This window comes from Eptesicus fuscus, chromosome 12 (assembly GCF_027574615.1).
Source record: "Eptesicus fuscus isolate TK198812 chromosome 12, DD_ASM_mEF_20220401, whole genome shotgun sequence".
Taxonomy (NCBI): domain Eukaryota; kingdom Metazoa; phylum Chordata; class Mammalia; order Chiroptera; family Vespertilionidae; genus Eptesicus; species Eptesicus fuscus.
The window spans coordinates 38,765,353-38,793,251 of record NC_072484.1 but is presented as its reverse complement, the minus strand read 5'-3'; the positions used below and the strand labels follow the sequence as shown (position 1 = coordinate 38,793,251).

The 27,899-nt window shown below is 38.3% G+C and overlaps 1 protein-coding gene across 12 annotated transcripts in view; it reads left to right on the top strand.

Moving 5' to 3' along the window:
• The window catches only part of TCF4 (transcription factor 4), a 335,268-nt gene that overhangs the window by 199,191 nt on the left and 108,178 nt on the right, over positions 1 to 27,899 (top strand). For 8 of the 12 annotated variants that reach the window (XM_054724480.1, XM_054724479.1, XM_054724476.1 and 5 more), the window contains 2 exons: positions 15,128 to 15,257; positions 15,731 to 15,780. In XM_054724480.1, the coding sequence (XP_054580455.1) occupies positions 15,128 to 15,257; positions 15,731 to 15,780 (180 nt within the window). The remainder of the gene's footprint in view (positions 1 to 15,127; positions 15,258 to 15,730; positions 15,781 to 27,899) is intronic. The other 4 variants (XM_054724485.1, XM_054724478.1, XM_054724475.1 and 1 more) reach the window with 1 other exon arrangement.

The window sequence follows — 27,899 nt, the reverse complement described above, 5'->3', positions numbered from 1 at the left end:
TGCTGGTGTTCAATCTCCTCCTTAAATTTAAAAACACGGAGAATTTGTTTTAGTGACATGTTAAACTTTTAGAACATTTTTATTATGGAAATTTTCAAATTCAGAAAACATCGAGAAAATTGCAAAATAATTTTCCATGTATCCATCATCTAGTTTCAACAGATGTCATTTTCCCAATCTTTTTTATATAGCAACGCTTCCACTTTATATTTCTGAAATATTTTAAAGCAGTGCCCAGATAGCATATTATTTCACCTATAAGTATTTCAGGAGCCTCTCTAACAAATAAGCCCCCTCCTTTCTGTTTCATAGCCACAGCTAGCAAAACTATCAATGATACTTTAATAGCATCCTGAGTGTGTCATGATGCTTGTCTTGCAAATGTCTTTTTACAGTTGGAACTTAAATCAAATTCCAAACAAGGTCACATGTTGCATTTGATTATCATGTCTCTTAAATCTTTTTAAAATCTTTAACTCTGCCCCTCCGTCCCCTTTTTAATATTATATCTGGGCCATTTTTTTTCTAAATAATATCCCTAATCTAGATTGGACTGATTCTCTATATTTCCTGTAAAATGATAGTTGAATCTAAAGTTTTCATAAAATATAGGATCCATTTTTTTCATGGGTTATCTTGTTTACATCCTTTTGCTTCACATGAAGCGATAGATAATATTTGGTCATTCTCTTGTCATGATGCTTAGATTGATCAGTGAATCCTTGTGCTGCAGTCTGCTCCCTATCATAAAGTTTCTCATCATCTGTCACCTGCTGGTTTTAGGATCTATTGATTATTTCATTGGAGGATACAAAATATTCAAGACAAATTAATTTAAGGAATGTTTTGATCCTCATTAAATCTTACCTGGTGTATGATAATCTATAATTCATTCCCCTTGCATATTTTTACAGGTTTGTATTGTATTTTATATTTTTCTAGTCATATAGAATGCCTTACAGAACTACTAACTTACTTATTTGTTCATATTTTCTTTCACATCTACAAGTGAAACTTACATTGGACTGTGACTTATACCCCTGCTTAGAACAGTTCCTGGAACATGTAATGCTGTTTATTGAAGGAATAAACTTAAGAGTTATACACATTTTCTAAAGAATAGGAGCCCGAAACTTGACTGAACTGTGAAAAGTTTTTGCCGTATCGTAATTCCCTCAAATCCTGTGGCATTTTGGGCAAAGGGATAGAAGTTGCAAGAGCTTTGTTGTCTGTGTTGGCAGAAGGAGGAAGGATGGCAGATTGGTTTGTAGGTGTTTGGATGGGGACAGTATAAAAATAAACAAATAAACGTAAATATATAAAACAATATATGTATATATAAAATATATGGACATACATAAACACACACACACACACACACACACACACACACACACACACACACACACACACACAGCTTGTCTATTTTAGGTTGCCCTTAACAGTCTTCGATCTGTGTGCTGTAAGACTTCAGAGCAGGAGTGGGGAACCTTTTTTCTGCCAAGAGCCATTTGGATATTTAACACCATTCCAGGGCTGTACAGAATTATCAACGTAAGAATTAGCCTGCTCTATTGGGTCAAGCATTTAATTAACTCACCCCAATGCCTTGGCAGGGCCAGGCCAAATGATTTCTCGGGCCTTATAAGGCCTGCGGGCCGGACATTCCCCACCCCTGCTTTAGAGGAACTTGGTTCTGAGTGCGCAGCACCCATTTCAGGGCCAAGATCATGATGGGTTAAGAGGCAGGTGGATCTTTAACTCTACCACGTGGTGAAACTGGAGGTTTGACTAGTATTTTGGGTACATAAAACTCTCTTCAAATGGCAGTGAAACTTACGATGTGTCCAACGAATTAAGTAGTATACAAACCAAAACAACCGAAAATGTTAACAGATATGATTAAGAGTTCTGCATATAAAAATGCTCTCCAGGAGAGAGATCATTACTGTGAAACACGAGGAAACGTCTCACTGCCTCTCATTGGCTATCTATGAAGGTCGGGCTAACTGGACACGTTCAGGTACATACTCTGCTCACTGGAGCAGGCCCAGTGTGGATATTCTAAAGCAGGGGTCCTCAAACTTTTTAATCAGGGGGCCAGTTCACTGTCCCTCAGACCGTTGGAGGGCCGGACTATAGTTTAAAAAAAAACTATGAACAAATTCCTATGCACACTGCACATATCTTATTTTGAAGTAAAAAAACAAAACGGCAAACACACCCGCATGTGGCCCGCGGGCCGTAGTTTGAGGACGCCTGTTCTAAAGGAATTGAAAGTCGCTTTTACTTTAAATAGGTTTAGGTGTTGACAGTATCTCCAAAGTAATTAAAAGGTGGTGTAGTAAATTTTCTTCCACACCATGCTTTAAGCACTTGATAGGAAAAGAACTTTATAGGCCACAGAACCCTTGGAGCCATGTATATTTCAGAGTTCAGGGATTTTTTTTTTGCATTTTAGGAAGTTAATATGGTATATGTAACATGTTCTGTGTAACCCCCCATGGAGTCTCATGGAGCATCAAGTAATTAAATAGATGCCTGTTTCTCAATGTGAGTACATAGTCACACCTATGAGGATAAAAGAGATTACAGAGATCCTCACATCAGTTCAGGTCAGGTGTGTCACAAAACTGCAGAAAATTTTCAGAGACTTTTGAATATCAAAACTGAGGACAAGGCATTATGGACCTGTCCATGAAAAAAAGTTAAATACCTATCCTTTTCTGGAAGAAAAAAAAAAGCCAAATTAACAAATAAAGCAAATATTGTTATTAAAGGATTATAAACCCATCATGTAAATTACTTCCTTCTGAGATTTCACATAAGGTTTAACAATGTAATATAAAGACGGCCTACGTGTATGATTAAAAGATGTTTTGAAGCAAGTTTATAAACAGGGCCTTGCATCTAAAACAGCTTAGTTCTTCTCCCTGTGTGCCCCTCAAAGCCTGATTCTAGTGGAGGGAAGGCTGGGCTCTGGAAGAGCCTGCTGCCGCCTGGGGAGCGTCAGCACTCGCTGCCTCTCAGCGCTCGAGAAGCCAGCGTTGTCACGGAGCTCTGTCCCGGCTCTGTGCCGTAGACCTCGGTCCGAAATTGTTCTTCCTCCCCAGCGCTGCGGGCAGGTACAGCGCTCCTCCCGGAGAGGGTGGAGGTGGACACAATGGGGAGGCTGCCGGGAGAGTGAGATGCTACATGCTCACGGAGTCTAGCCCTCTTCTCTACCTTTTTGTAACGAACATTGGCAAGTTATCAATGATAACATAATCTACCTATGGAAAACTAAAACGAAAATGAGTTTATCTTGTACGCTTTTAAAAATTAATCAAGTGGTCTTGTCCCTTTTAAATTTATTTTGGAAGGTTTGTTTCTAGTGTTTTCTATAGGAAGCTCTCAAATACCTGATAAACTACCTGTGATAGTTTTACCTGGGCTAACAAAGGTCATCTCTACTTTAAAATGTGGTTTTTTTTTAATGGCTTAGTTTATTCTCTTGCTTTTATATTTTAACCTTTGCATTTAAATACATTTTGGCATAAAGTGTGTGAGGCAAACACCTACCTAATTCTTTTTCTTTAAATGCTAAGCAAAATTTTAGTATTGTTTATTAAAGAATTTTTTGTTTCCTCATTGATTTTAATGACACTTTTATTATAAATCTTTCTATACAACCATTGTTATGTCTGTCCTTCTGTAGTAGTACCAAACTGTATTAATTTACTTTACTTAAAGCAGATATGTATATACATACGTATACACACACACACACACACCCACACACACACACACACACACTGGAGGCCCAGTGCACAACATTCGTGCACTGGGGGAGGGGGTCCCCTCAGCCCGGCCTGCGTCCTCTCGCAGTCCGGGATCTGGGACCCCTTGGGGGAATGCTCACCTGCTGCAGAGGTAGGAGAGGCTCCCGCCACCGCCACTGCACTCACCAGCCATGAGCCCGGCTTCTGGCTGAGCGGTGCTCCCCCTGTGGGAGCTCACTGACCACCATGGGGCAGTTCCTGCGTTGAGTGTCTGCCCCCTGGTGGTCAGTGCACATCATAGTGACCGGTTGTTCTGCTGTTCAGTCGATTTGCATATTAGCCTTTTATGATATAGGATATAGTAGGGTTTCCCAACCTCTTCATAAAGATATTTCTTAGCTATAATTATCATGCATTTCGTTTTCCAGATAAAATTTAGAATCATTTTATAATCTCATGTTCTTCCTCTGCTCACTCATTTTTCTCTATTTGGCATTTTGTTTGTATTTACATTAAAAGTCTAATTTAATTTTGAGTCAACAATTAATTTTGCTCAAGTACTTTTCGGTAAAATATCTGTATGAAAGATTAAAGTACTTGGTTCATTTAAAAGTTGATATGTGAGATTATTTTGGTGTTTTAGGAGTGTTTGTGCTGCTGAATCCTGTCATGATTTTTGTTAAACTGGCTTGTGAACTAGGTCAGATAATCAGTGTCAGATGATCAATATCTAAATATATTAAAATGAGGAATTATGGGGACACTTAATAAAACATATGCCTTCCTACATCTTTGAAGATAAACTATAGGTGGATACAAATGCTCTGCAATTACTATCAGGAAACTTAAAAATTACAGTTCTTTTCTAAATCTGCAAAGTTAGTTGGTTGCTCATTGTTAAAATATCATCTTTCTTCTAAAGATTGAAAGCTGCTTATAAAATATGTGTGTGAATATTGAGTAAACTGAGAGATTGGGGACTGGCTATTTATCTAGGAAGGATTTCCTCGAGTGAGTTCTGGATGGGATTTCAGAGGAGGGCAGGTCACTGTTTTGGTGGGAAGCTGCAGAGGTCAAGGCTGAAACTCTGAAGCTGGCAGTGGCTGGGGAAGCCCGGATTCTCTGTGATTCTCACTGTACTTCAACTGCGTTGAGGCAAGGTTTGGAGAGGAGGTTCTTCACTCAGCCTGAACACTGGCTGGCTCAGAGTCGGCACTTCCTGCAGCCCGTGGACTAAATGTGAGGAGGAAGAAAGGGAGGCCTGCGAGGTGGATCAGAGCCTGTGGGGTCGAGTTGGAGGGAAGGGTGTGAGTTTTTGTGCAGGCATGTCAAACTCGCAGCCAGCGATTCACATGCCCGCTGGCCGCGAGTTTGACATGCTTGTTTAGGTTTTTCTGCCGAAGGAAAAGGAGCAGCTATGGGGCTTTGGAACACTAAATTCTGTCAGCAGTACATGAACATTCAGGGTGGAGCAGGGGTGCAGGAGAGAGTGAGGGGTGCAGATGGCTTCCATAAAATTTTGTGGCATTCTTTCCATGACAAAATAATTGAACTTGGCGGATGTGCCCTATACAAACACTACACCTTCATCCTAGAAAAGAAAGTCAGCAAACTATGGCCTGGAGCCAAATCCGGCCCACAGCCTATTTTTATAAAGTTTTATTGGAGCACAGCCCCACCTGTTCATCTACACAATATGCATGGCTGAGTTCATGATGCACCAGCAGAATTGAATAGTTGTGACAGGAACTTTATGGTTGCCAAAAAAATAAAATGTTTACTATCTGGCCCTTTAAGAAAATATTTGATGACCTCTGTTAGACCATTGATCTTAGTGGTACCATTCTGGAAACCCTAGCCCAGTCAGAGAGTCCAGACAAATTGGTATTATCAGTAGTCTAAGGAAGTGTAGGCCATATGACTTCCTATGAAGAAATGTACCAACATTTTGTGTCGTGTTTGAAGCTAAGTATTTAAGTTGTTGCCTTGCTTGTCTTACTTCTGTCTCTAGTCTACTGTGGCCATTTCTGTGACCATAAGTCCACTAAAGCCCACTGAGTAGCTGCTGTCTTTTGATTCTGTCTTGAGCCAGCCTACTATCCATAGTTTGGAAATTAGAACCCCAGTGCTAAATATCAAGTTTAGAGATCTTGCTGTCTCTACTAAGGAGAGTGATTTCTCAAGCCAGCTCTTTTAATTTCTCCTGGCCAGTTTTATGTGCTGTGTTCCCAGAGGAACCGTTCTTTTCAAAACTCTCCCCAAACCATCCCCCTTTTTCTCATTGTGTCTTTGTTCCTCTTTTCTGCAGTGTCTTTTTCTCCTCAAATATATTTTAAAGGCTTAGAGAATAATTAGGAAGCTGCAGAATGTTTGTGGGAAAGATGTGACTTTTACATATTAAGGATCACATTTTAGCTTTTTTAGTGAAGCATTCATAGGGTGTTGTTAAAAACCACTCTAAAGGCACAGGGGAAAAGCAGAGGACCAGGCTGAATATATAGGTGGAGGGATTATATGTCTACTAGGCTAGAGATGGTGAGATTATCTTCAAGACGGTAATTGGTGAAATCAGGTAAGCATACTCCATTTTGATTAATCAGTTGTTGAGGACACACTGTGTAGTAGGGCCTACTGTGCTAAATGCGGGAAAGATGACTAAGGCTCATTTTCTGCCTTGAGGAACTGCCAGACTAGAAGATGATGAATAAACACTTCCTTGCATGCATTGTGAGAACTGTTACAGCATGTGATTGTTTTCAGATGAAGTAGGAAGAAAAGTCTAGAATGAAAAGGACTGAAATGTGACAGGACTGAAATGAGCAGACTGGGGGAAAGAAATAACAAAACAAAACAAAAAAGAAAGAAAGAAAACGAATTTGAACTTCCTTGGAGAAGACAACTGACCACCCTGTGGAAATCAAGGGTGGAGAACTCCAGGAGGCTGTGGAGAGCCAAAGCAAAGGCAGCGGGAGACTCAGACAGGAGACCTGAGATAAAAGCTGAGATTTCATTGAAAGGGCTTGTTATTTTATAGCCTAACACTTCCTCGGTCTATCATAAATTTGTATAATACACACTAGGTATGATACTTAGATATGGTAATATACCCCATTATATTCTAATTTATGTAGCAATGTTACATAGTATTCTCATATAGTAAGATATTTTATATATACAATATACTGTATATAACAGTACTCCTTATCAAGGCTAAGTAAGTACTGGGAACTTTGCTAAGCACTTCATATTATCTAAGTTAATTCACACAACAGACAGGTATGATTATGCCAGCATTTCCCAGGCACGAAGCCTGCAGCCTGCAGAGGTTAGACACGTTGTCCAGCGTCACCCAGGAGGTAAGTGCCACTCCCACGCAGGCATGTGCTGCTCTACTAAGTTAGAGGCTCCTGTGGAGTAAGTTTGAGAGGTGAGCTTTTGATTTTAAGATGAACTGAAGAGAAACAGATGGACTCCTCCAAAAGGTTGGGGTGAAGGCAAGAATAAAACCAAGAGTAAGGACTAGAGGGAGGGCGTGTGTGAGGGAGAAGACAAGCACCAGCTGTGAAGTCAAGCCTAAGCGAATTCCCATCCTGGCTCTGCTGCTTGCCAGCCACACGGGGCAGGCAGCGTTCCCACGCTCACGTCCTCGCGTACAATGGGGCTGTATCTTCTGCCTTGTTAGTATGTAAAGGGTCTGCAGCTGTGTCTGGCTCATAGCAGACACTCCGTTGCAATAGCTGCTGCTACTACTACACCTCTTACAGTTCCCACGACTCTGATTTCACGTCCTTCCTCCTCCTCGTACTATTACTACTGCTGCTGCTGCTGCTGCTGCTACTACTATTATTAGAGCAACAGTAGTTGGAATGATTAATGGAATAGAAATTTGCTAACCATATCTAGAATTGTTACTTAAGTTCTCAATTCGATCAGAAGCAATGTTCCACATTCCTTGCAATATGTAGTGAGCAATTGTAATGGCAGGTCTCTGTGTAAGCTCACCAGGAGTTAAAACACGAATACGTTATTTCCTCTTTGAACTGGTGTACAAATTAGTTTGGTCTTTATACCACACGTTTTTGGTAAGCCATATATTCAAGAAAAAGAACTTTGGGAGGTCCTCTTAATGCACGTTGAAAGCTGACCCACTGAACTCTGGAAGGGTAGTCAGGGCTTAAGTAACTGCAGGATGATCTGAAGATCTCTTGGTCTATTTCCTGATTCTCCATATAACCTCAGTTTTCTTGTGTTATATGGTAATCTTGTCACCTTATTTATAAGTTCAGACAGTTATCAGGGTACTTTATTTTAGTGAATCTTCTAGGCGTGGCTGTCAGAGTTTAACTGAGCACCTATGCCAGGTGCTGGGTAAGCAGGATGAGTGGGGTCCCAGCTCTGGGAGGACAATCTCTACCTGAAAATGGTTTTTATATATCCTTGCTCAGAGGGGAAAGCATTTACAACAACCTTGAAATGGAACCTTCCTCACCCAATAAGAAGAAGACTGACATGTGACAGTTTGATATTCTTTCAGTTAGCTAAAGTAGCAACCTGGACAAAGGTACTTTTCAGCACAACTATTGTAGCCACATGTTTATATTTATAGAATGAGAAGTGGCGCTAATTCCCTGGTATATTAACAGGTCTTACTCAAAATGTTCTATTTTTACACTGGAACAAAATTGCTGAAGAGAAACATTTTAAGGCAAGTAGTTATTATAGCATACTTATCAAATTATATATTAAATAAACTTCCTCAACTGACAAGGAGCATAATCTGAAAAGAAGTAAGTTATCTTCCATCCTATATTGTTTATATCAGATTTCTCCAAACCTACTTTTATTGTAGGTTGCTGATTGCTTTGGTGTGTTCTTTTAGCTAAATTTCTACCGTCTCACTAACAAATGCAATCCTCTTTTTAATATGTAATAGATGACATGGGAATCCAGAATGGATTCTCAGAAACCAAAGAAAGACCTCCTCAGTTTAGTGTGTACAATAAATAATGTTTGTTTGCTCTTTTTAATTTGAGAGGTAGTCAAATAGGTGAATGCATAAATCTCACCAATCCTTGGGCAGCTGTAATTTCTATACCAAAATGAATAAGTTTTTATTTGACTATCACTCTGTTATACATTAAGTAATAGTTACCATGGTAACCTTTGTATCACATTATAACATTTAAATATAAGGTGATGTGTTTACAGGAAAATAGAATATATTAGAATTTTTAAATATTTGGTGAAATCAGTACTAAAATAGGTAATTTTGTAAAATTTCACTTGTATTCTTTGGGAGTTATGCACATTTCCAACCAAAATGATGAACTGCATTTATTTATTTTTGTGATGTTATGGGGAATATATATATTTTTTTAAATAGCACTTGGTAAATACCACATAACGCTTATTAAGTACTGGTAATTGGCCTTGCAAAGAGAAAAACAAAATTTGAACTTGTTTGAAGTCATTTATCAGTGGCTAATATAGTAGTAAGAGTTTGAATTTAACATCAATTTTGATGGATAAAATTGTATCAAATACATTTTTTTTGTTTTGTTTTTGCGTATCTAGTTTGGCAGTACCTAGTCTGACTGGTTTTGTTCTCACGTGTAGTTGAATTGGCAGTCACAGTTTGCTTGTGCTTGCAAAGGCAAAATTAAATGAGCCCTTGAAGGGATCCTTGTGGCTGTTTCAGGAAAATGGCCACTGCGCTGAAATTGTGGAGATTGATTGTTGGCTCGTTCTTTATTAAATATGGACCCAAACTAGCCTTTTCTTGTTGCCAGTGTAACTCTGGGCAATTAGGCTATATCATCACTGTTTATTTAACTGGTTTTTAGGTTTTAGTTTTTTATAGTGGCTTTTCAAAATTGTTATCTCAGTGTATACTAACTGACAGTCATTCTCAACTCTTGAGGAATCACTTTACATAATCCTCAGTGGACTGTAATATGGGACTGTGAGTTGGAGGAACAGGGAAGGAGGGCGACCATGTGCTGGACACCAGCCCTCCTGGACATGTTACATATGTTGTATAATGTGTTCCTGATGACACTGTGATAGAGCTTTTATTACTCCCTTTTTACAGCAGAGGAAATAGGGTTTAGAGCAGTTGCATAACTGACCCCAGGTCATTTTGCTGTGTGTGCTTCTGAGCTTTCTGGGTGATCTGTCTGACTTCAAAACAACCTCTCTCTTTACTTAGGAGGTTTAGACTCCACTTCTGCCTTGTACAGTGTGCACTCCACTTTTACAGTGGAAATAGAGAACATTGACCAAAGGTACTTAAAAGGAAACCTTTGCTAAATGATAATTTTAATAATCTGCTTTTCTCTACAGCACAATAACAATCTGTTAAGACCCTGATTATGAAAGTTATCTTATCTTTCTAAATGTCCACAGTTCTCCTTTGTTGAAACCAGGCATAGGACAGAAATCAAAATAAACCAAAAAAAGTGCATTCTGGGAACTTTAGGTTCAGGACTAAAGACTGTCCATTGACTGACCTTCAGTGTTGAGCTTTGAAGTTCAAAAGTGGACAGGTGGAAATACTGCCTTCTTCATTGCCCTTTGGTGCAAGATATATTCTATGTTGCAGAGTAAATGCCAACAGCAGCAAAATTATCGTCCCCTCCTGCTACTATAGTAAGTCAGCAATGGCCCTTCTGTGGTCAAAATGGCAAATTCAGCAGCAGCTATTCGACAGGGATTTGCAAAAACTTCCCCGTGGCTGTTAGGAATCTTATTCAGCAGTGTCTTTGAAAACCCAATTCTGTGCAGAATTAGCTATGTAGAAATGACCTCAGTTGTGCTTTTTTTTTTTTTAAAGAGTTTTAAACAATGTATTTTTTAATTTTTCTCAATATGAATTTTGCACTTAGCGCTGAAAAGTCTATTGGGTACCTATACATATATCCAGTATTCTTAAATTTAACATGGTTCAGAATTTTCTTTTCATATTAATGTAAAGCCTTCCAAAATTCCTGGCTTTATAGAGTCAGTTCACCACACAAAGCCACTATACATCACTTAGGTTTGTGATGAAAGAATGGAATTGCAGCTGTGTGAGTATTAGAATACCCAAACATGAATTAGACTCACAAGCATTTGGCAATAGTTCAGAAAATGAGCTTAATCTGGTTTCATCTGAGACTGCTTTTCTCTGTTCTACAACATCCCCCCAAGATGTTGTGTCTGATATCAGATCACAACGTAATGGGAGTGACGCAAAATCAGAGAGAGCCCTAAGAATCCAGGGGCGCATTTGCCTTCCCCAGAGATTTTTTTGTCCTTCTATTTCTTTTATTTTCCCTCTTCCCCAGATTCCAACTCTGAAATTCAAGGTCATTCACCTATTAGATGAATTAATTATAAGGCAGGAAAGCAGCATTCGTTGTACTCTGATCTCACTCATATCTATAATTAAGGGTAAATGTAATCTTCCTTTTAAGAAATGTACCACCCACCCAATGCATTTAAAGTGCTGACTGAAAAGAAATAATAGTTCAGAGCAAGATGATTTTAGTTTAACAAGAAAAAAGTTGATAATTTAAGCTCGAAGCAGTCAGTTCTATTTTTGATTACCATTCAGTTATAAATCTAATTTGAGATGTATGCTGCTTTTCTGTTACTCAATTTTAATTCATGGTTTGCATTCTTGGTTGCATAAGCCAAGTTCAGTGGTTGATCAAGGATGTTCAAAAGCTTTCCCCAAAAGAAGTGGGGGCAGGGTTGAGGATCTGTTAGAAAGACAGTCTGAGACCCAGATCTGATGTCAAACAAACAGAAATTTTAATTGAAAGGGACCCTCACAGAATGCTGCAACTTGGCATTGGCGTGGCTATGTTGGGACTGGCTCTCTGCTGAAGAATTGGCTGCAGGGGGTAGACCCAAAAATATTTAAACCTGATCGACAATATCAGCCTATTTAACACTTTGATTAGAGTATGTTGAGTCTTAAAATTGTTTATCCTTCAATAAAGTAAGGAATGAATAAGGGGAAGAGCTCATCTCATCACATTGCAGACAGTTAAGCAAATGCTGAACTCTGGGTTTAAGATTTACAGGTTAGCTTTTTGAGATGCCACATCTTGCTTCCAGTGTTTCCTGGCAGACGTGGGCAGCCTTCTACTGGGACCCAGTGTAACCGCAGAGCATGAGCTTGCACAATGTCAAAACCTAAAACCCCGCTAACCCTATATAAGGCAAAGAGAAATTGACCCATTTTAAAAGTAGACTTTACCTTTCAACCTTAACCTTTATTAACCATAAATTTGTCTTTACACTCTATGTAGGTAAATTCATATATAAATGAATTCCTTGTCCATTGAATGCAATACTTAATTTACCTTATTCAATCAAATTAATGTGTCTTTTTAAATTTGTAAACTCAGATTTTTCAGCTGGTGGAAAATTTTTTATCTTTCTTATTGCTACAGTTAAGTGTGTGACGTAAAGGCCAAACAATAGTCAATGGTCATTGTTCATTTCACAAGTATACTCTACAATGAGAACACATATATTTTTATCTTAATTTCCCCTGGGGGCTGAATAGGGCCCCCTTAAGTGTGAGGAAATGCTTATTTTTGTTACATTAGAAGAATGATTCTGTTGTCAAGTGAAAAAGAAAAAGGAACAAACAAGTCTAAAAAGATAGACACAGAAATGTGCTTTGTGAAAAAGAGATTAGCATGAGCCACTAAATGTTTGTTGGCGCTGTCTGGTTTTAGACTAAGTCACTCTACATAGTTCATGTGGCTGGCTGCACATTCTAGAGTCAGATACATGATCTATTTACAACTGGCCCATGAAATAATTTTCTGTTACATTAACAACAATAAGATGAGCCACAGGCAGTTACCTACCGTCTAGCTATCATTTTATATTTTTCACAGCACTATTGCAAATGCTGCTAAAATACAGTATTGCAAGTTTTTTTTCTTCTTTTTATGTTGACCTATTGAATGCATCTACTTTCTTAGGAGTGAAAACCTTTGCCACCAGTACCAATAAAATAAAGCAATAGGTAAGCTCATTAAAAAGACAAGCAAGCATTTAAAAAAAAATCTGCTCAGCACTTTTCTGAATATTTTGTATAATTTTAGAAAAATAAACATGAAGAAATGGGGGTAATCCATGGTTACCAGAAGGGAAGGGGAGTGGGGAGGACTGAGAAGGTAAAGGGGATCAAATATATGGTGAAGGAAGGAGACTAGACTTCAGGTGTTGAGCACACCATGGCATATGCATGTGTCTTATTATAAAGTTATTCACCTGAAGCTTAAGTGTATATTAAGTATATTGTTATTAACCAATGTCACCCAATAAATTTAATTAAAAAGTAAAGTACAAAAATATTGTCAATAATATAATATTAAACTCCTATTTCCAATGAAATAAAGACTCCTTTGTAGATTTACCCAACTATAAGGAGGTTGTGATTTAAATCATCTGCAGATTTATTGATGAAAATTTCAAAGAAAATTTGGATTTGGACTTAAATATAGACTTTGTTAATACGATTTACCAAGATCAAGATTTTTGATTGAGATTCTAAAAATGTTTAATGCCATTCCTAAAATGACAAAGAAATCATTTGATATGATATACTGTTGGACTCCTGATTTTGTAGAAAAGTTGATTATAAAGAGCTCTGTATTTTAGTTTGTCATTGCATAGCATTTTGACATCTTAAATTCAGAAGAGACAGTAATTGAGCATGTGGATGCCAGATTTTTATCTGGTATATAATCTGGTTTTTATTGGCTATTTATTTGGTAGATATTAAGATACTTACAGTGAGCTGATTACTCAAAATGTGCTTCCAACCTAAAATCTCACTCTTGAAGTTTTATTTCAAAGTAACGTTTACTATGTATCCCTTCAAAAAGTCTGAAACTGGAATCAGGCAAAAGCTTGCCAGTGGCTGATTAGTCCTTTATCTATTACTCATCCAGCACTCACAAATCCCTGGGAATGGAAGGGTCTCTTTATGATATTTAGCTATATGGCAGTGGAGAGGGGAGGTTTGAATTTTTGATTTTCCAGCTTATGGGTCATATTTGACCAACTGCTTTCACTAGCAGACATGCCACTTTGTTGAGCTATTTAGGAATCAAAAAGACTGCCTTAATTTAAAACAAGGACCCTTTGTTTTAGTTGGTGACTGCCTTGTGAAATTTTTCAGTTCTCAGCGGGTTAACCAGGGAACAGGGGCAGAGTCATAATTGGCCTATTTAGAGTATTTTGCATGTGAATAGTGTGTTAGTGAAGCATCCCTAAGTCTGTTGTGAGTGACATGGTGATTAGAATTTAGATTAGGGAAAACACATTCTGTACTTTATCAAGGACAGTAATTAGTTCAGTCAGTAAAAGTTGATTACAAGTAACGATAAAGTTAGATTTTTAGTACTTAATTTTAAAATTTCTTTATTAAATAGTAAATTTGTTCTTAATATAAATGGTAGCATCTACACTTGTTTTCCTTCACATCAGAATAATTAAAAGAACAATGTGTTCAATGCAGAGCATAATCAGGCGATTTATATGTTATGGGTAAGTTTCTATGTAGTTTTTAGAAAATGTGATATTATATAATCTTTCATGTCATCATTTTCGAAGGTTTAGTAATTTGTCACAGTGTGATAAGTTAATGATATTTGTGAAAGTTTTCTCGTGTTCAGGTAAATGTTTAATCTGTGGGGATGTGTTTCAACCTCTGATAGTCCTCAAGAGGGCACCTAAAGTTCTTTAATTTGTTCCTGTTAGCGTAGAAAGCCTCCCGTTCCTATGATTTTGGAAGTTAATGTGAGGATTTGAATTTCCTCCCGGATCGCTGGCATTTTCCTTTCTGTGGGTGCTGCGTAAATCTGTGGAGGAGCGTGCTGTGCCGATGCAGAGGCAGGGTTCTCAGTGGACTGAAGCATCTATCTACACTCACCCCCAACGTGAGCAGCCAGGGAGTTGTGTGCGTTCGGAAAATCAGATGCTTCTTGGTTCTTGTTAAGGAAGGGCATGAATAGTTCCCAGATGTGAGCTTAAGTAGAGATAAAGAAAACATTAGTCTTACATAAGTGCCCTTTTCTTTTAAATCAAAATGTTAGTCCTCTTAAAAGATTAAAATATTGCCTTGAAGGGAATCACCTTCTACCTTCCTTTCCAAAGTAGGAATTAAAAATTCACCAACTCTGTGCTAGCTTCTTAGACTGCTTCCTTTCCCTTTTTGTTTTGTTGGGTTTTAATTGTTTCAGCTTAGCAGATGCTGTTTTCTTTATTGCATTGGTTTAAGTACTAACAATCAGTTGGGGGGTGGTGAATGTGAAAAATTAACCTTATATGTTTGTTTTCCCTTTTTAACCTTTCAGCAGAGTCTCCTTGGAGGTGACATGGATATGGGCAATCCAGGAACCCTTTCGCCCACCAAACCTGGTTCCCAGTATTATCAGTATTCTAGCAATAACCCCCGAAGGAGGCCTCTTCACAGTAGTGCCATGGGTAAGGTATTCCTCTGTTTGAATGCCTGAGTGATTATTAGGAGTCTCTCTTTTCTTTCTTTTTTAATATCACCCTCTCATCCTACCCCCCCCCCAAAAAAAAAAAAGAAAAAAATCATAAAATTTTGCTCAATAGTCAGGCTCATGATTCCCCCTCAGTAGTGCATTGGGTGGGTATGTTAACAATCTACAGTAGAGGAAGAGCTATTATAGTGAGCACTTCTTATGTTCTCTTCGCTGCCCATGTGAGAAACATTTTAATGAATCAGAGTATTAAAACGTTAAATATGTGCACTTTTATGAAAAAGGCAGAATTTGAATACTGCCAGGATAAAAGGTGATCATGGTAGCAACATTTTGCTAAGGTAACGATTTAAGAAAATCTGGTCTAATCTAAAAGGCTTCATGGTTTAATCTGCTTTAGTTAGGAAAATGGGCCTGCGGGGAGCTCACAGCCTCTTCATTTTCTTTCAGAGGTACAGACAAAGAAAGTTCGAAAAGTTCCTCCAGGTTTGCCATCTTCAGTAAGTACTGCTTGTTTCTGCTTTGAATATTACTAATTTCATTCTGTTTTGTGAGATGTGAGGGCAGGCGGAGGAAGTGGGGTTCCATGCACCAGAGCTGCAAGGTTATCTAGAATGTGGATGAGGAGGGAATGCCCTGCACGTGCAGCCACCTGACCCACGCTGGAGTGATTAATGGCATATTCTGGAAGACTGGGTGGTTGTGTGGGTATTCAGCAGGTGAAGCTCTGAAGGGGGCCTTGAAAAGGTGCCTGGAGGTCCAGGAGTTTTACCTGTGCGGAGCTTTCAAGAGAATGAGTATTAGTTTCATGTATTGGTTAAATTCTTTGTCAGTATTATGATGATTTATGGATTTGCATGCGAAAGGAGATTTGTGGAGAGGATTTAGGAAAAATTTACATGGTTTTCAGGCCAGAGTGCAGAGAGAATGTCTCTATTTTCTAAAGAGGTTACTGAATAAGTCTGCAAAGGTAGCTGCTTCCGCAGCCATTTGTGTCTGGAACACCAGGTGACAGCAAGAAGAATCCAGCTGTAACCAAAAGCATTCTGGGTCTTTCTAACAGCGAGCTAAATGCAGGGGTGGCTGAGGTCCCTCCAGTCCCCAGCATAGCAAACAGTGGTTGTGATCACAATGAAATATGTGATATCTTATTTTCATTTCTTACATATATTTTCAGATTTGAGGTCCTGGTTTTGTGTGTGTGTGTTTTTCATTTAAAACTGGTCTATTTCTAATAATTTCCTCTTCAGATAGAATAAAAATATGAGTTCTTCTTTTCTCGTATTCTCCTTCCTTTCTACCACTCCTCCCCCCCCCCCAATTTTTCTTTCCTTTCTATGAGATAGATATTATAATTTAAATGTCTGTTCTGTAGGACACTGGTATTCTTTGAAAAGAATGATAATGGGCCTATTATAAGTTCTTACACTCTAAAATAAATTGTATTTATATTTCTGAAAATATTTTACTAAGCAATTCTTGCATATTTATTTTATTTTTAATAAATTAGAAGAATAATAGTTTTTGCAGATGCACTGTTAGATTAACCCAAACACCTGTGTATTTGACTTGATTTCAGTTCAGTTTATCTAAAAATTTATTAAGTGAATATATCAGAATAACTCTTATCAGGGGGGAAAAAAAGCAGATTTTGTATGCTGATTATCATAAACTTGGCCATGTTGAAGAGGCATCACAAAAGTATCCATAAATATAGAAAAATATTGTGTAAATAAAACTGCCAATGCATACAGAATAGTCACTTTGGACTACCAATAAGTCACTTAATATGTACTGAGTTGTTTATTCTTTGATTTTCCTATGTTGTATTGAAATTGACTAATATCCCCTTAGGTTTTTATAAGCATAGTTTAAGCTTGAAATTTGTGGTGGATTTAATGTAGATGAAACTTTAGCTCTTAATAGCTTTTATGAAAACTTGAAATGATATAGTCCTCACAGCTGTTTACATTTTAAACATGCCTGAACCTAATACGGACAGCATTAAGTATAATAAGTGAACCTTTGAATGTTCTGAAATGATAGAATAGCTCTGTGGTATAAAAGCCAAGCAAAACTTAAAGCTATAATGCCCTATTTATGCCTCATATTCAAATACATTTAGATTGTTATTGTTTTTTTCCAACGCTAAAATAATGCAGAAATCTGCAGTTTCTAAGGAGTGCTTTGGTGTGGCATTAGAAATTATCTATCTGCTTATTCATTGCTAACAACAATTTCTCATAATTCATTGTATATTTTTAAGTATTTCCCTGGAGGGAACTGGCCACTATAGAAAATTGTCTTAATAGCAAAAATTTCTTTGCTATTAAGACAATTTATGTGTTGCTGATATGTTAACAAATATTAAAGTACATTTTCCTTCTGAATAAATCTGGAATTGGAAATTTAGTTTGCATTATTTAATTTTGGGGTTTTGATGATCAGTTTAGGAATTACTATTCATAGAAAGTGTATCTTGGCTACTTATTTTAATGGTCCTTATAGAACATCTTGGTAAATAGGGTACCTTTTTTGAAAGACAAGGAGGGAAATTCTGTTGAAATGGAAATGTTACCTTTTTTTGTGTGCTTGACTTTTTGTTTTATTCAAGAAGAAGATAGCTTGGTTCATTTTTGGAATCCAATAATCTATTGTCATTACTTTAAAAATAATCTAGCTCTGTTTAAATAGCAGTGTAACTTAGTTTATATTAGCTTTGTTGTATGTATTGATTACATGCATTACCATCACACAAAATGTATATTTTATTTTGACCCAAAGAGATGGTCTGTAGTAGACACTGTAACACTTTTGCCCCAGTAGATCTATATCTCTGTATTTTTAGAGCTTTGCTATGTTTAATTCTCTTTTTAAGCTCAGATACACTTATGAATATTTATTTGATAAGAGACACCTCTAAAACTTGCTTTAATATATATGAATATTTTTATAACAAATAACAAAAATTGCGGTTAATAAAAGGTTTCCTTTGGAGTGATTATGACTAAAGACATTTATGTTTTCTTTCATACATATTTACCATGATAAATAGTAATAAATCTGCCACAATTTGTTGTGTCAACTCCACTTGTTTTTTGTTGTTGTTGTTGTTGTTTTTCAAAATGGGACCTTTCTCTTCCTTAACATAAAACAAAGAAAACTGAAACTGTGACATCTGTAATCAGATGTTACTGATGACATGACTGTGGGGCAGAGGCTGGGCTTCTCTGGCGGCCATTAGGCGGGGTCTTGTAGGAAATGAAGAGAGTGAGGGGCTTGCCTGGCCCTGTTTTTGAGAATACTGCAGCATCTGTGGGAGAGAGAAAACGTAGGCCTGGCCCTACAGCGTGCCATGGAACTGGCAGGTCCTTGAGCGTGTGTCTGTGCTCTCTGCTGCTTCTAGAGCCCTCAGGTCACTGAGGAAGCCTGGCAGGGGAAGGGGCGGAAGGCCATCCTGCAGGGTCTGTGGCACAGGCGCAGTGGGGCGGAAGTCCTTCCCTCTGGAGAACAGGCCTGCAGTAGGGCGAGGGGGATGTTGTGTTGAAAGGAAAGGCTGTGTGAAATGACAACTCGCATTGCCCAGAGCCCTGCTTAGCACGCAGAACATGGTCATGTTCTCTGTTCAGGTTCCACCCTGTGCTCCTTTCAGTCCCATCCCAGGCCCTTGCAGCCCTTACCTGGTGATGGGACTTTAGTCAGAAAGCTCCTTTTGTTGATGCCAGTTTGTTTCTCTTAGCTAATTTCTAGACTCTACTTGTGAACTTCTTCTTTGTTTGATTTCCACATCTTGGTTTTCTTTTTAAAACCATTTACCATCTTAGTATTTTTCAACGTTACTGCTCTTTTCAGCAGTTGTCTTACCCTTCGTATAACCTAATAACATACACACTAAGTCATGAATTTATGCAGAAAAATCCACCATTTTAAATCACATTTTTGGAAAAATGATCCACGATTCTTAGATGTTAACACAGGAGCATTAACATCTAGAAAGCAAAAACTTTTCATATTGTGTAGTTTTAAAATATTTTTTCCAAACACAAAGACATGCATTACTTTCAGAAACATTCTTGTGCCTATCAGTATGTAAATACATAAGGCTTTAATCTTATAATTTGGAATGTTTCAAAACAATATACATTTTATCAGAAACTATTAATAACTACAGTCATTTAAACATTGGTGGAATCTATCTCCACTTCTAATCCAGTTTTGAATCCACTGTCACTCTCCGCTGAAATCCTTAGAACCTCAGAGTTCTCTGGAAATAAGTTTTATCCTTAGAAATAGTTTATGGTCTTGTATATCACTAAGTGATCCTTTATTCACACTGTACTTTTCAGTAAAGTCTATTTTCTGTGTTGAATTGCAGTTTTAGTTTTGGTGTTATTGTTTGTGTGTTTGTTTTTTTATTTGAAATTTAGGAGGATCTGTCATTGTGTTAAGTGGTCAGAGATCATTTTGGACAAACGGATTTTAAGGAAGACAATCTCTACTATCATAAATATTCTAAAATAAAATTTAGAACCTCCAAGAAAATTTGAGACCTGAGTTAATCATCATATGGATTTGAAAAATAAAAATTCAATGTTTAGCAATTTTCATAAGGAAAAAATTCTAAATAAAGTAAAATCTTAAAGTTCTGATGAGACTTCCTTTTATAGAAGAGATTACTAGAAAATCACAAAAAGGTGGATAATGCTGATGACATTAGTTATTTTGTGTGATTTCCATTATATTAAAAACCCTTCATATTTGAAGGTTTCAAACAGGATGTTGAGTTCATACCTGAAGTTATTTGGAGAAAAAAACTTTTCTTAAATGCATGAAGAAATCACAATTTAAAAGAGAAGTTGGTAAATTGTTTCTTCCATAGTAGAGGCCCAGAAATCTTATATGATCAAAAAATTCAGTACTTAAAATGCATAATTTCCCCCATCACTTTTAAAACTGATCACAAGGAAGTCACAATGATGCTTTATCATGTCAACCAAATTGTAACTTCAGTGACAAGACAACTTTTGTTAAAATAAAATTTGTATTAAGTTTAAAATGATCTGTCAGCCGCCTGGGCTCTATCTTGAATAGGAATGTCTAGAAGTAGCCAGCCAATTGTGTGATGAGAGGAGCCCCTTCAAGGGCCATTCCTGGAGAGGTAGGTACTTTGTGAAAACATATAGGAATTTACACTGAAATGTTAGGATAAGTCACAGTATTCCAACTTTAAACATAGTATGACTGTTTTTTCAATTAAAGATATTGAAGCATGAAGTTTGGATATTAAACTTGTGCTTACTAATTATGAAAGTGTATAGGTGGGTGAAGGATAATGCAATTAAATCATCCCAAATAGGGAAAACATAATATTCACACAATTTATATAGAATGTGACACTGGGAAATACCTTGAAATTGGATAAATATTCACCACAGAGTATTCCTTATTTTGTGCAGTTAATACTGAATTCAGTAAACCAAAAGCTTCCAAAGTTTAGCATATTCATTGTTTCTTTGAAAACCAATCATATTCTCACTGTTGCAGTTAGAGGTCATGCTTTTTACAAATGGCTGGTTATGAAATAGTTATAGGAGAATCTCTGTATATTTAAGTTTTCATTGAGGGTTCTTATTGCATTAAAACTATTTCAAAAGCATACAAGACATGCAAATATACAACATATATACCATTAGGCATTCCAGTCCTTCAGGAGTTTGCTACAATTTTCTATATTTTTGTTTAGAATTTTGAAATAATAGCATTTAGTGTAAAACTAGAATCATTTGTTGAGAAAGGAGAAATACATTTCCGGGAACTCTGATTTTGGACCTTACTTTATCACGTTCATTAAAGAGTGTATTTGGTGTGAAGTCATAGACTTCACCTGAGTGGTGTTTAATTATTAAGAAATCTAAGAAGCCGCTGCAAAGCTGCTTTACGTAGATCGAGAATTGAAACAGGGCTTGCATATGTTTTGAAATTATAAAAAGTTATTCTGGATCTGTGAATTTATTTTATGCTTATGGAATAATATAGATGGTTGGCTTAATATTCAGTCGACTACCACTTTTGTGAACCTTTAATATTTCATGTATTAAAGCATTTGTTTTATTTTCTAACATAGAGATTTTTTCCCCTATTTTTTTCCTCAATCATTGATAATTACTGCATTTCCAAGGTGTGTTTCCTGGTTTCAAACATCTAAAGTTTTTGTTTGAAATAATAAATCAAAGTTAGATAGCATTTGGAGGACTAAAGATTCTCTCGTAATAGGTACCAGTAACCCTAAAAGGAATGAAGGTCTCTTCAAAAATAGCAAAGTTGTATTTCCTTGAAGCAGATGAAATTGTCAGGCTGTTGACAGACACTTGCTTTTGTTATTGTTGTTTTGTTTTTTTAATAAATTTCACTGAATTCTTAGACTGAACATAATGTTGCATTTCAAAGCAATAGCATGAGATTCTCAGCCTTGATCCCACCCTTCCCAAGCTGTGTTTGTGTACACGAGTGTGGGTGCTCATTTTAGAGGATAGAGCTTTTATAAAATGCAGTGCAAAATGTGTGGTTTTAAATGCTCGATTATTTTATCTCAAAGCAGCAGCATGCGAACGATTCCCCTTTTTAAAGTTGCAGCTGCTGCAGAGGTGCTGGCTGGTTAGGACTTTGTGGCTTTGCTTGAGCGCATGCTCCCTCTTCAGAGAAATGAAGGTAGTGCAGAAGATTCAGCATCTTAAAGAGTTTCAGGGGTGGAAAATAGGATTGAAGTTTTGGTGAGAACTATATATTCAGTTCTGAAAGAATGGCAAATTAGATCTTGAAAAGGACATTTTAATAATTATATTTCAGTGTTTTCATGACACCCCCTATTATCTCTCTAGTCTAACTTTTTCATCTGAGGAATTAATTAATCATAAATCTGCTACTAGGGTTGAAACTTGATATATAAGCGATTACTTCTGGAGTAATCAGAAGAGGATCTGTGTGTATATTAGGTTTCACTAAATTTATTTTGAGTATTCTGTGGAACAGAAGGACTGGGGACATTTTTTTTCTGAAGTCCTCTTCATAGCAAGTTGTAAAGAAAAATTTGTGTTCTGTTGTTAGAATTCAGTTGTGTTCGCAATGACAGTAATTCAAAGGCATTTCCTTTGTGAAGCGTGGACTCCTATTAGAAAGACTTATATTTTCTCAGAAAAACGACCCTTGTGGTACATTCCTCACACATCCATATAAAAACTGTCACTGTCACCACTTACAGTTACCATTTTAGAAAAATGCTGTTTTGAAACAATTATTTTGATATTATCTGAGAATGAGTGCCTAACTGTCTAGAGCAGCCTCCCCCCTCCCAACCCATATCATTCTAAATGTGCCTTCTGGATTACACTTATAATAATATTGTAATGGCTTCATTCTACCGATGGGCACAGTATATCATTATATCATTAGCTGCTGTGAGAAAGCAGTTCCAAGTAGGTGGCTGATTTCTTAGCGTTAATGCTTTCAAGTAACCCTGTCTGGGGAGTTCGGTTGTTTCACAGGTGCTCAGGTGTATTAACCCAAGGTACAATAATATTTCCTGGCTTGCTTATTATAAAATGAACTTGAAGCACAAAATAATTCAATAATAAGTAGAGTATAAAAACCGGGGCTTTATCATCATAAGAAAGTCTAATAACTTGAGATGTTAGCAGATGGGCTAAAAATAAAATTTGTGAAGGATGCAGCAGTGCTAAACTCCTTTTCATTACTACTGAAGCTGAGATTTTAAAAGAACGTTCATGGCCTAGTGATGAAAATTTGCTCAATCAATTTGAATTTTTAAAGTCATTAAGCTAAATAGAAAATAAACCTATTTCTGTAACTAATGTACTATTTGAACATACTATTATGTAATGAAAAGGTACAAATGCTGCCATTTAATACTAAGACATATGCTGCATGAGTGAAATTTTATTACCAAAGCCTATGGTTCCTCATATAGTGCCTTCATATGAAGTTCATGTTTAGATGCATACAAGACATTGCCACATATAATCTATAGCTGAATTGGGAGTGCTAGGCAAAAGAAAAGAAAAGAGGATTGAGCATATTTATTATGGACGTATATAGTTAGAATTACAAAAATCAAACCCCAATAGGTAATTCTTTTACTTGTAAAACAAAATAATGCTACTTTTGTTTTCTCTTTAATAAATTACATCAACATCTAGCTATTAAGTGGATCCCTAAAATAAGCTGGGAGCACCCAGGGGAAAAAGCATTTTCAGAAGTTTTCATTCATTCATTCATCTCTTTCTTCATACATACTCATTCCAAGTATATTGTTCAACTAAAATAAAATCTAGACATGCCATCCATTTGAACATTTCTTTCTCTCCCGTGTGCCCTTCATTTAAATCGTAAAGCTTCCTAACCAAGATTCTTCATGTTAAGGAAATCCCCATTGTTGTCTCACATCCTAATTTGTGGAATGGCCTTACCATTTTCAAAAGCATAAAGTCTGGCCTTTGGAGATGGTTGTGCAATCAAAATAAAATAACCCTCAGTATACCACAAGCACTTTTTGCCCTTCGGGTTTATTATGTATCCACCTTAAAGAAGGTAAGGTCTTATTTTATATACATCTTTTTTGTCTCATAGAAGCTAAGCTCATTGTGTTATGCACATTACTTTGAAATCTATTTCCAATGAATAAATATAGCAATAAAAATGGTCTAGTAGGGTGGAAATAAAGAGCTCTCCCTAATTTCATGTGTAATATCCTCTGTTTACCCAGTGGCCTTGGTAAGGTCACACACCTATTTCATGGTTTACAAAATACATATAAATGGTGTCTGTTTAATGAGATGATATTGGTATACTAATACACACCCTTAACGTAGTGTTTACTCTATGCCAAACATGAACACTTTGCATCTGTTTTAAATCATTTAATCCTACCAAAATTCTGTGAGATGGGTACTACTGTTTATTCAGGGCTAAGGAATTGGAAACTCAGAATACATTAAGTATTCGGAAGTTTCGTCTCACTGGAGAATGAGTCTCAGTACCCGCACGTAGTGCACTAGTGATAACGCACAACTTCCACCCACTAGGCAGATGTGTTAGAAAGACTAGACAGCCCAGGATAGCATTTCTGTAATGGAGACAGAATGGTCCAGTGCTTAAGAACATGGAATCTGATCAGCTGGGGTTTTTAATGGTGGTTAGCATGGTCCTGTCGCATAGTAATATCTAAGATGTGGTAACAGCTGATGATAGTGATGACAAACACTGCCTTGTTAACATTAGCAACAAGGTTAACTCCTATCTTCTGGCACTGGAGAAGAATTCAGCAGATAGTTTACCAGAGTAGTTGGTAGCAGGGCAGACACTAAGAGCAGAGTCTCAGCTGGCATGCAGAAGAATCCTGCCTACCGAAGGCCACTTGGTGTTTCTGAAATGATAAAATACTAGAGGCCCGATGCACGAAATTCGGGTAAGGGCCTTGGCCCCAGCCCCGCCCGCTGCTGGCACAGCTGGTGGACTCTGCCGCCTCTGCCACAGCCCCCGCCAGCTGCGGCTTTGTTCGGAAGGAAAGACGTCCGGAAGGACGTCTGGTCTAATTAGCATATTACCCTTTTATTATTACAGATTGCAAGTGCTTTGTGTATCTTCTTGTCCTTATAGTAGTGTCTCAGTCAGGCCAAGGCCTCCAGCCAGCCTTTTTCCATATTAGACCGCTCACTCCACAAGTTTGTGCTCAAGTGTGGACTCCCATCTTTTTTCCTTTGAATGGGACATCAGCCCAAGATGACAAAGCTCCTCACAGTGATTCCCCCGCCAATAGCTGGGTTAGCCTAAATCAGCCCTGCCTACGTGATAGGAGATGCATGCTTCTCCTTTCACGTTCTGCCGGTGTTTTTCTATAATTGGCCAGCGCTGGGTCCTGGGGGTGATGCGTGCTTCCCCTTCGGCAGGCCTGGCTCTCATGCCCTTGGTAAGGGCATGTTAGGCCTGGGCTTTTGATTCGTCTGGCAAGATGAAGATGAGTTGACTAGGTGGGTGTGTGTGGCAGTTTGTTTCTCTTACCAAGTCAGAGTTTGATTTGTTTAGGACTGTTTAGGTAAATTTCTAACGTTAAACAGGGACTATTTATACAGATGTTTTAAGGGTCAAGTCGAAGACTTGCTGGATCCTGGCCTTTGCCGCGTTGTAATGTGTTCTTTCTCAGTGCCCTTGCTGAAATCATACACGTATTTTTGCTTGTCGGCTGTGGGAAACGTAAAACAATTTTTTATAAGGGCTGATTACTTAACTCTTGCAGTTAGGCGGGGAAAAGAACATCTGGAAAAGGGCGGGGGGGGGGTCGGGGAGAAAGAGCATGGTCTCTACATTCCACCAGGATGTCCTTCCCCAGCCAGTTTTAATTCACAGGAAAACCAGGCACCACGTTGGGTTCCTGGGGAAAGGCCCTTTGTGGACGGACAGCTTCCTCCGTGTCCCTGGGCAGGGACCGAGCGTCCATTCACAGACAGAACCTTCCCCTGGGAAGCCAGGTAGATCCGAGGGAGCCACCTCCGTCTGTTGTCATTGCCACCTTGTGGATTACCGAGGAGATTGGTTTTCTGCAAACTTCCACTCACATGTGGCTTTTTGTAGCAAGTGCCCTTTGGCGGTGGATTGCGCTCCTCACCGAGAGGATCCTCATTTGTTCAGCAACACCTCACTTCTCCACTCGCAGTTCACTTACAATTCTGATGAGAGTGTTTTTTCAGGAAACACACATTTCACTTTTTGACCTAGGAGCATCTGTTAGAATTTTTTTAATACTACTTTGGCATTCTGAAAGTGTTAATGTCTTTCATATCTGTTTAATGCTATTTAGGGATATTTATGATCACCTCTTGGTTACTCGGGGTAAAGAGTGTCGCAATTTTTTTTAAACAGACAGGAAAGCATTCACATGAGGAAACAGATTGCTTTAAACATGTGCTTCCTGCGACAGTAAAAAGAACAAATTAGATTTAACACTGTGTAATGAATGCACAAATGTGTACGTTGAAGCTTTTAAAGGCTTTATGTTCAGTTCTGGTCACTACAAAAATGGAGTCATCTGTAAAATATAAAGGTGCTCCGGTTACTCTCAGGCTCCTGAAATGCCCAGAAAGGCAGATCTGCCCCTGGTGAGGCCTCATTGGAATCGGAAAAGGCGAGATATGTTAATGTTGGAGAGAAAGAGGCCCTTACAGGCCGCACTCAGGTTCAACCTGGTTAGAGTCGGATTCTGTGCCTTTAGCAAGAAAATCAGAATGTGCTGGACAAAGGGGGAAGGCTTTATTCCCACCCTCCTCCCTCTCGGGGGGGTCAAGGAAAAATAATCCATTATTCTCAACTCCAAATAGTCCCCTTTCTTTCATGAAAGAAAAATAAGAAAATCTGCTGTTTACTTACTAGAGCCTACTAAGATTTAATTACCTAAGAAAAAGACGCCTTTTCTTATTTCTGTGAGCCAGTTTACGCTCAGGTGTGCTGGCTGGCAGGGAGAGACTGGAATCCGAGGTGTATTTCTGGCTAGCCAGCGTGGGGAACCGGGAGGCATGGATCCTCTCCCCAGAAGAGGCCCGCCTCGCCGTTTCCGCTGGGTCCTGAGGGTGGTGGGCTTCCCTCCCCTGTGCTTTCAAAGCTGAGGATTTGCTGCACACTCACCGTCTTTCCGGCCAAGCAAGGCCAGGACCGTGTCCCTCAGGGGGGAGCAATAGTTTGGGGACATCTGACTCTCTTCTATCACATACTGAGGTACTAATATCAAAACAGACTGCTTGTCACCGCACGCTGGGGCAGTGCTTTTTTTGGCTGCCGTGGCTGAAATGAAATGGGCAAGCTGTAGTCCACTTGGCATCCGAAGGGGCTGAGGGAGGCTGGGAGATCAGAGTCAGACTGTGAATGCGAGTCACAGCCAATGGTTAACTTCCTTTTTGTGTGTCACTTGGCAGCGATGAGACTGATGGTGATTTTTTTTAATTTTTTTTTTTTTTTACCGTGGGTGAGAGTTCAGAGCCCTGAGAAGAGCCGTAGACACTGTTATTGTGCTCCCTCATTCAGTTGACTTGTGTTGATTTCTTGCGGCCACTACAGCTGTTCCAGGTGCCAGCTTCAGGAGCTGTGAGCCTGGCCATCGGACTTCGGGTGAGAAAGGTAATCAGATGAGAGGTGGCCCACATAAAATCTTGCTGCTGATCACGGAAAAAGTCAGAGGGAAATCAGATTCTTGCAAAGGCAGGAGAGCCAAAGGATAACGTGTGCACGTGAATGGATGCTCCCTTGTAAGCAGGCACCAGAAGATACCTATAAATTATCACTACTGTCCATCCCTCCTCTTCCCATCACAGATTCAAATCAGTTTTGGACTGTCTGGAAAATGCAGGGCTAAAATAGCCAGACTGAACTCGGATGAAATTACCTTCTGCTTTTTGGGGAGGTTGTTGCTCTTGGGTTAGTCACATTATTTTATTTGAAGATGCATTCAGTTTGGGAGAATTTCTAGTCTCCATCAAGATTTCCCTCCCATTCCTCTGTTTGCAAAGAGCTTTCCCCAAAGGCAAAAACAGCGAGTTGCCATCTTGAGGAATGAATT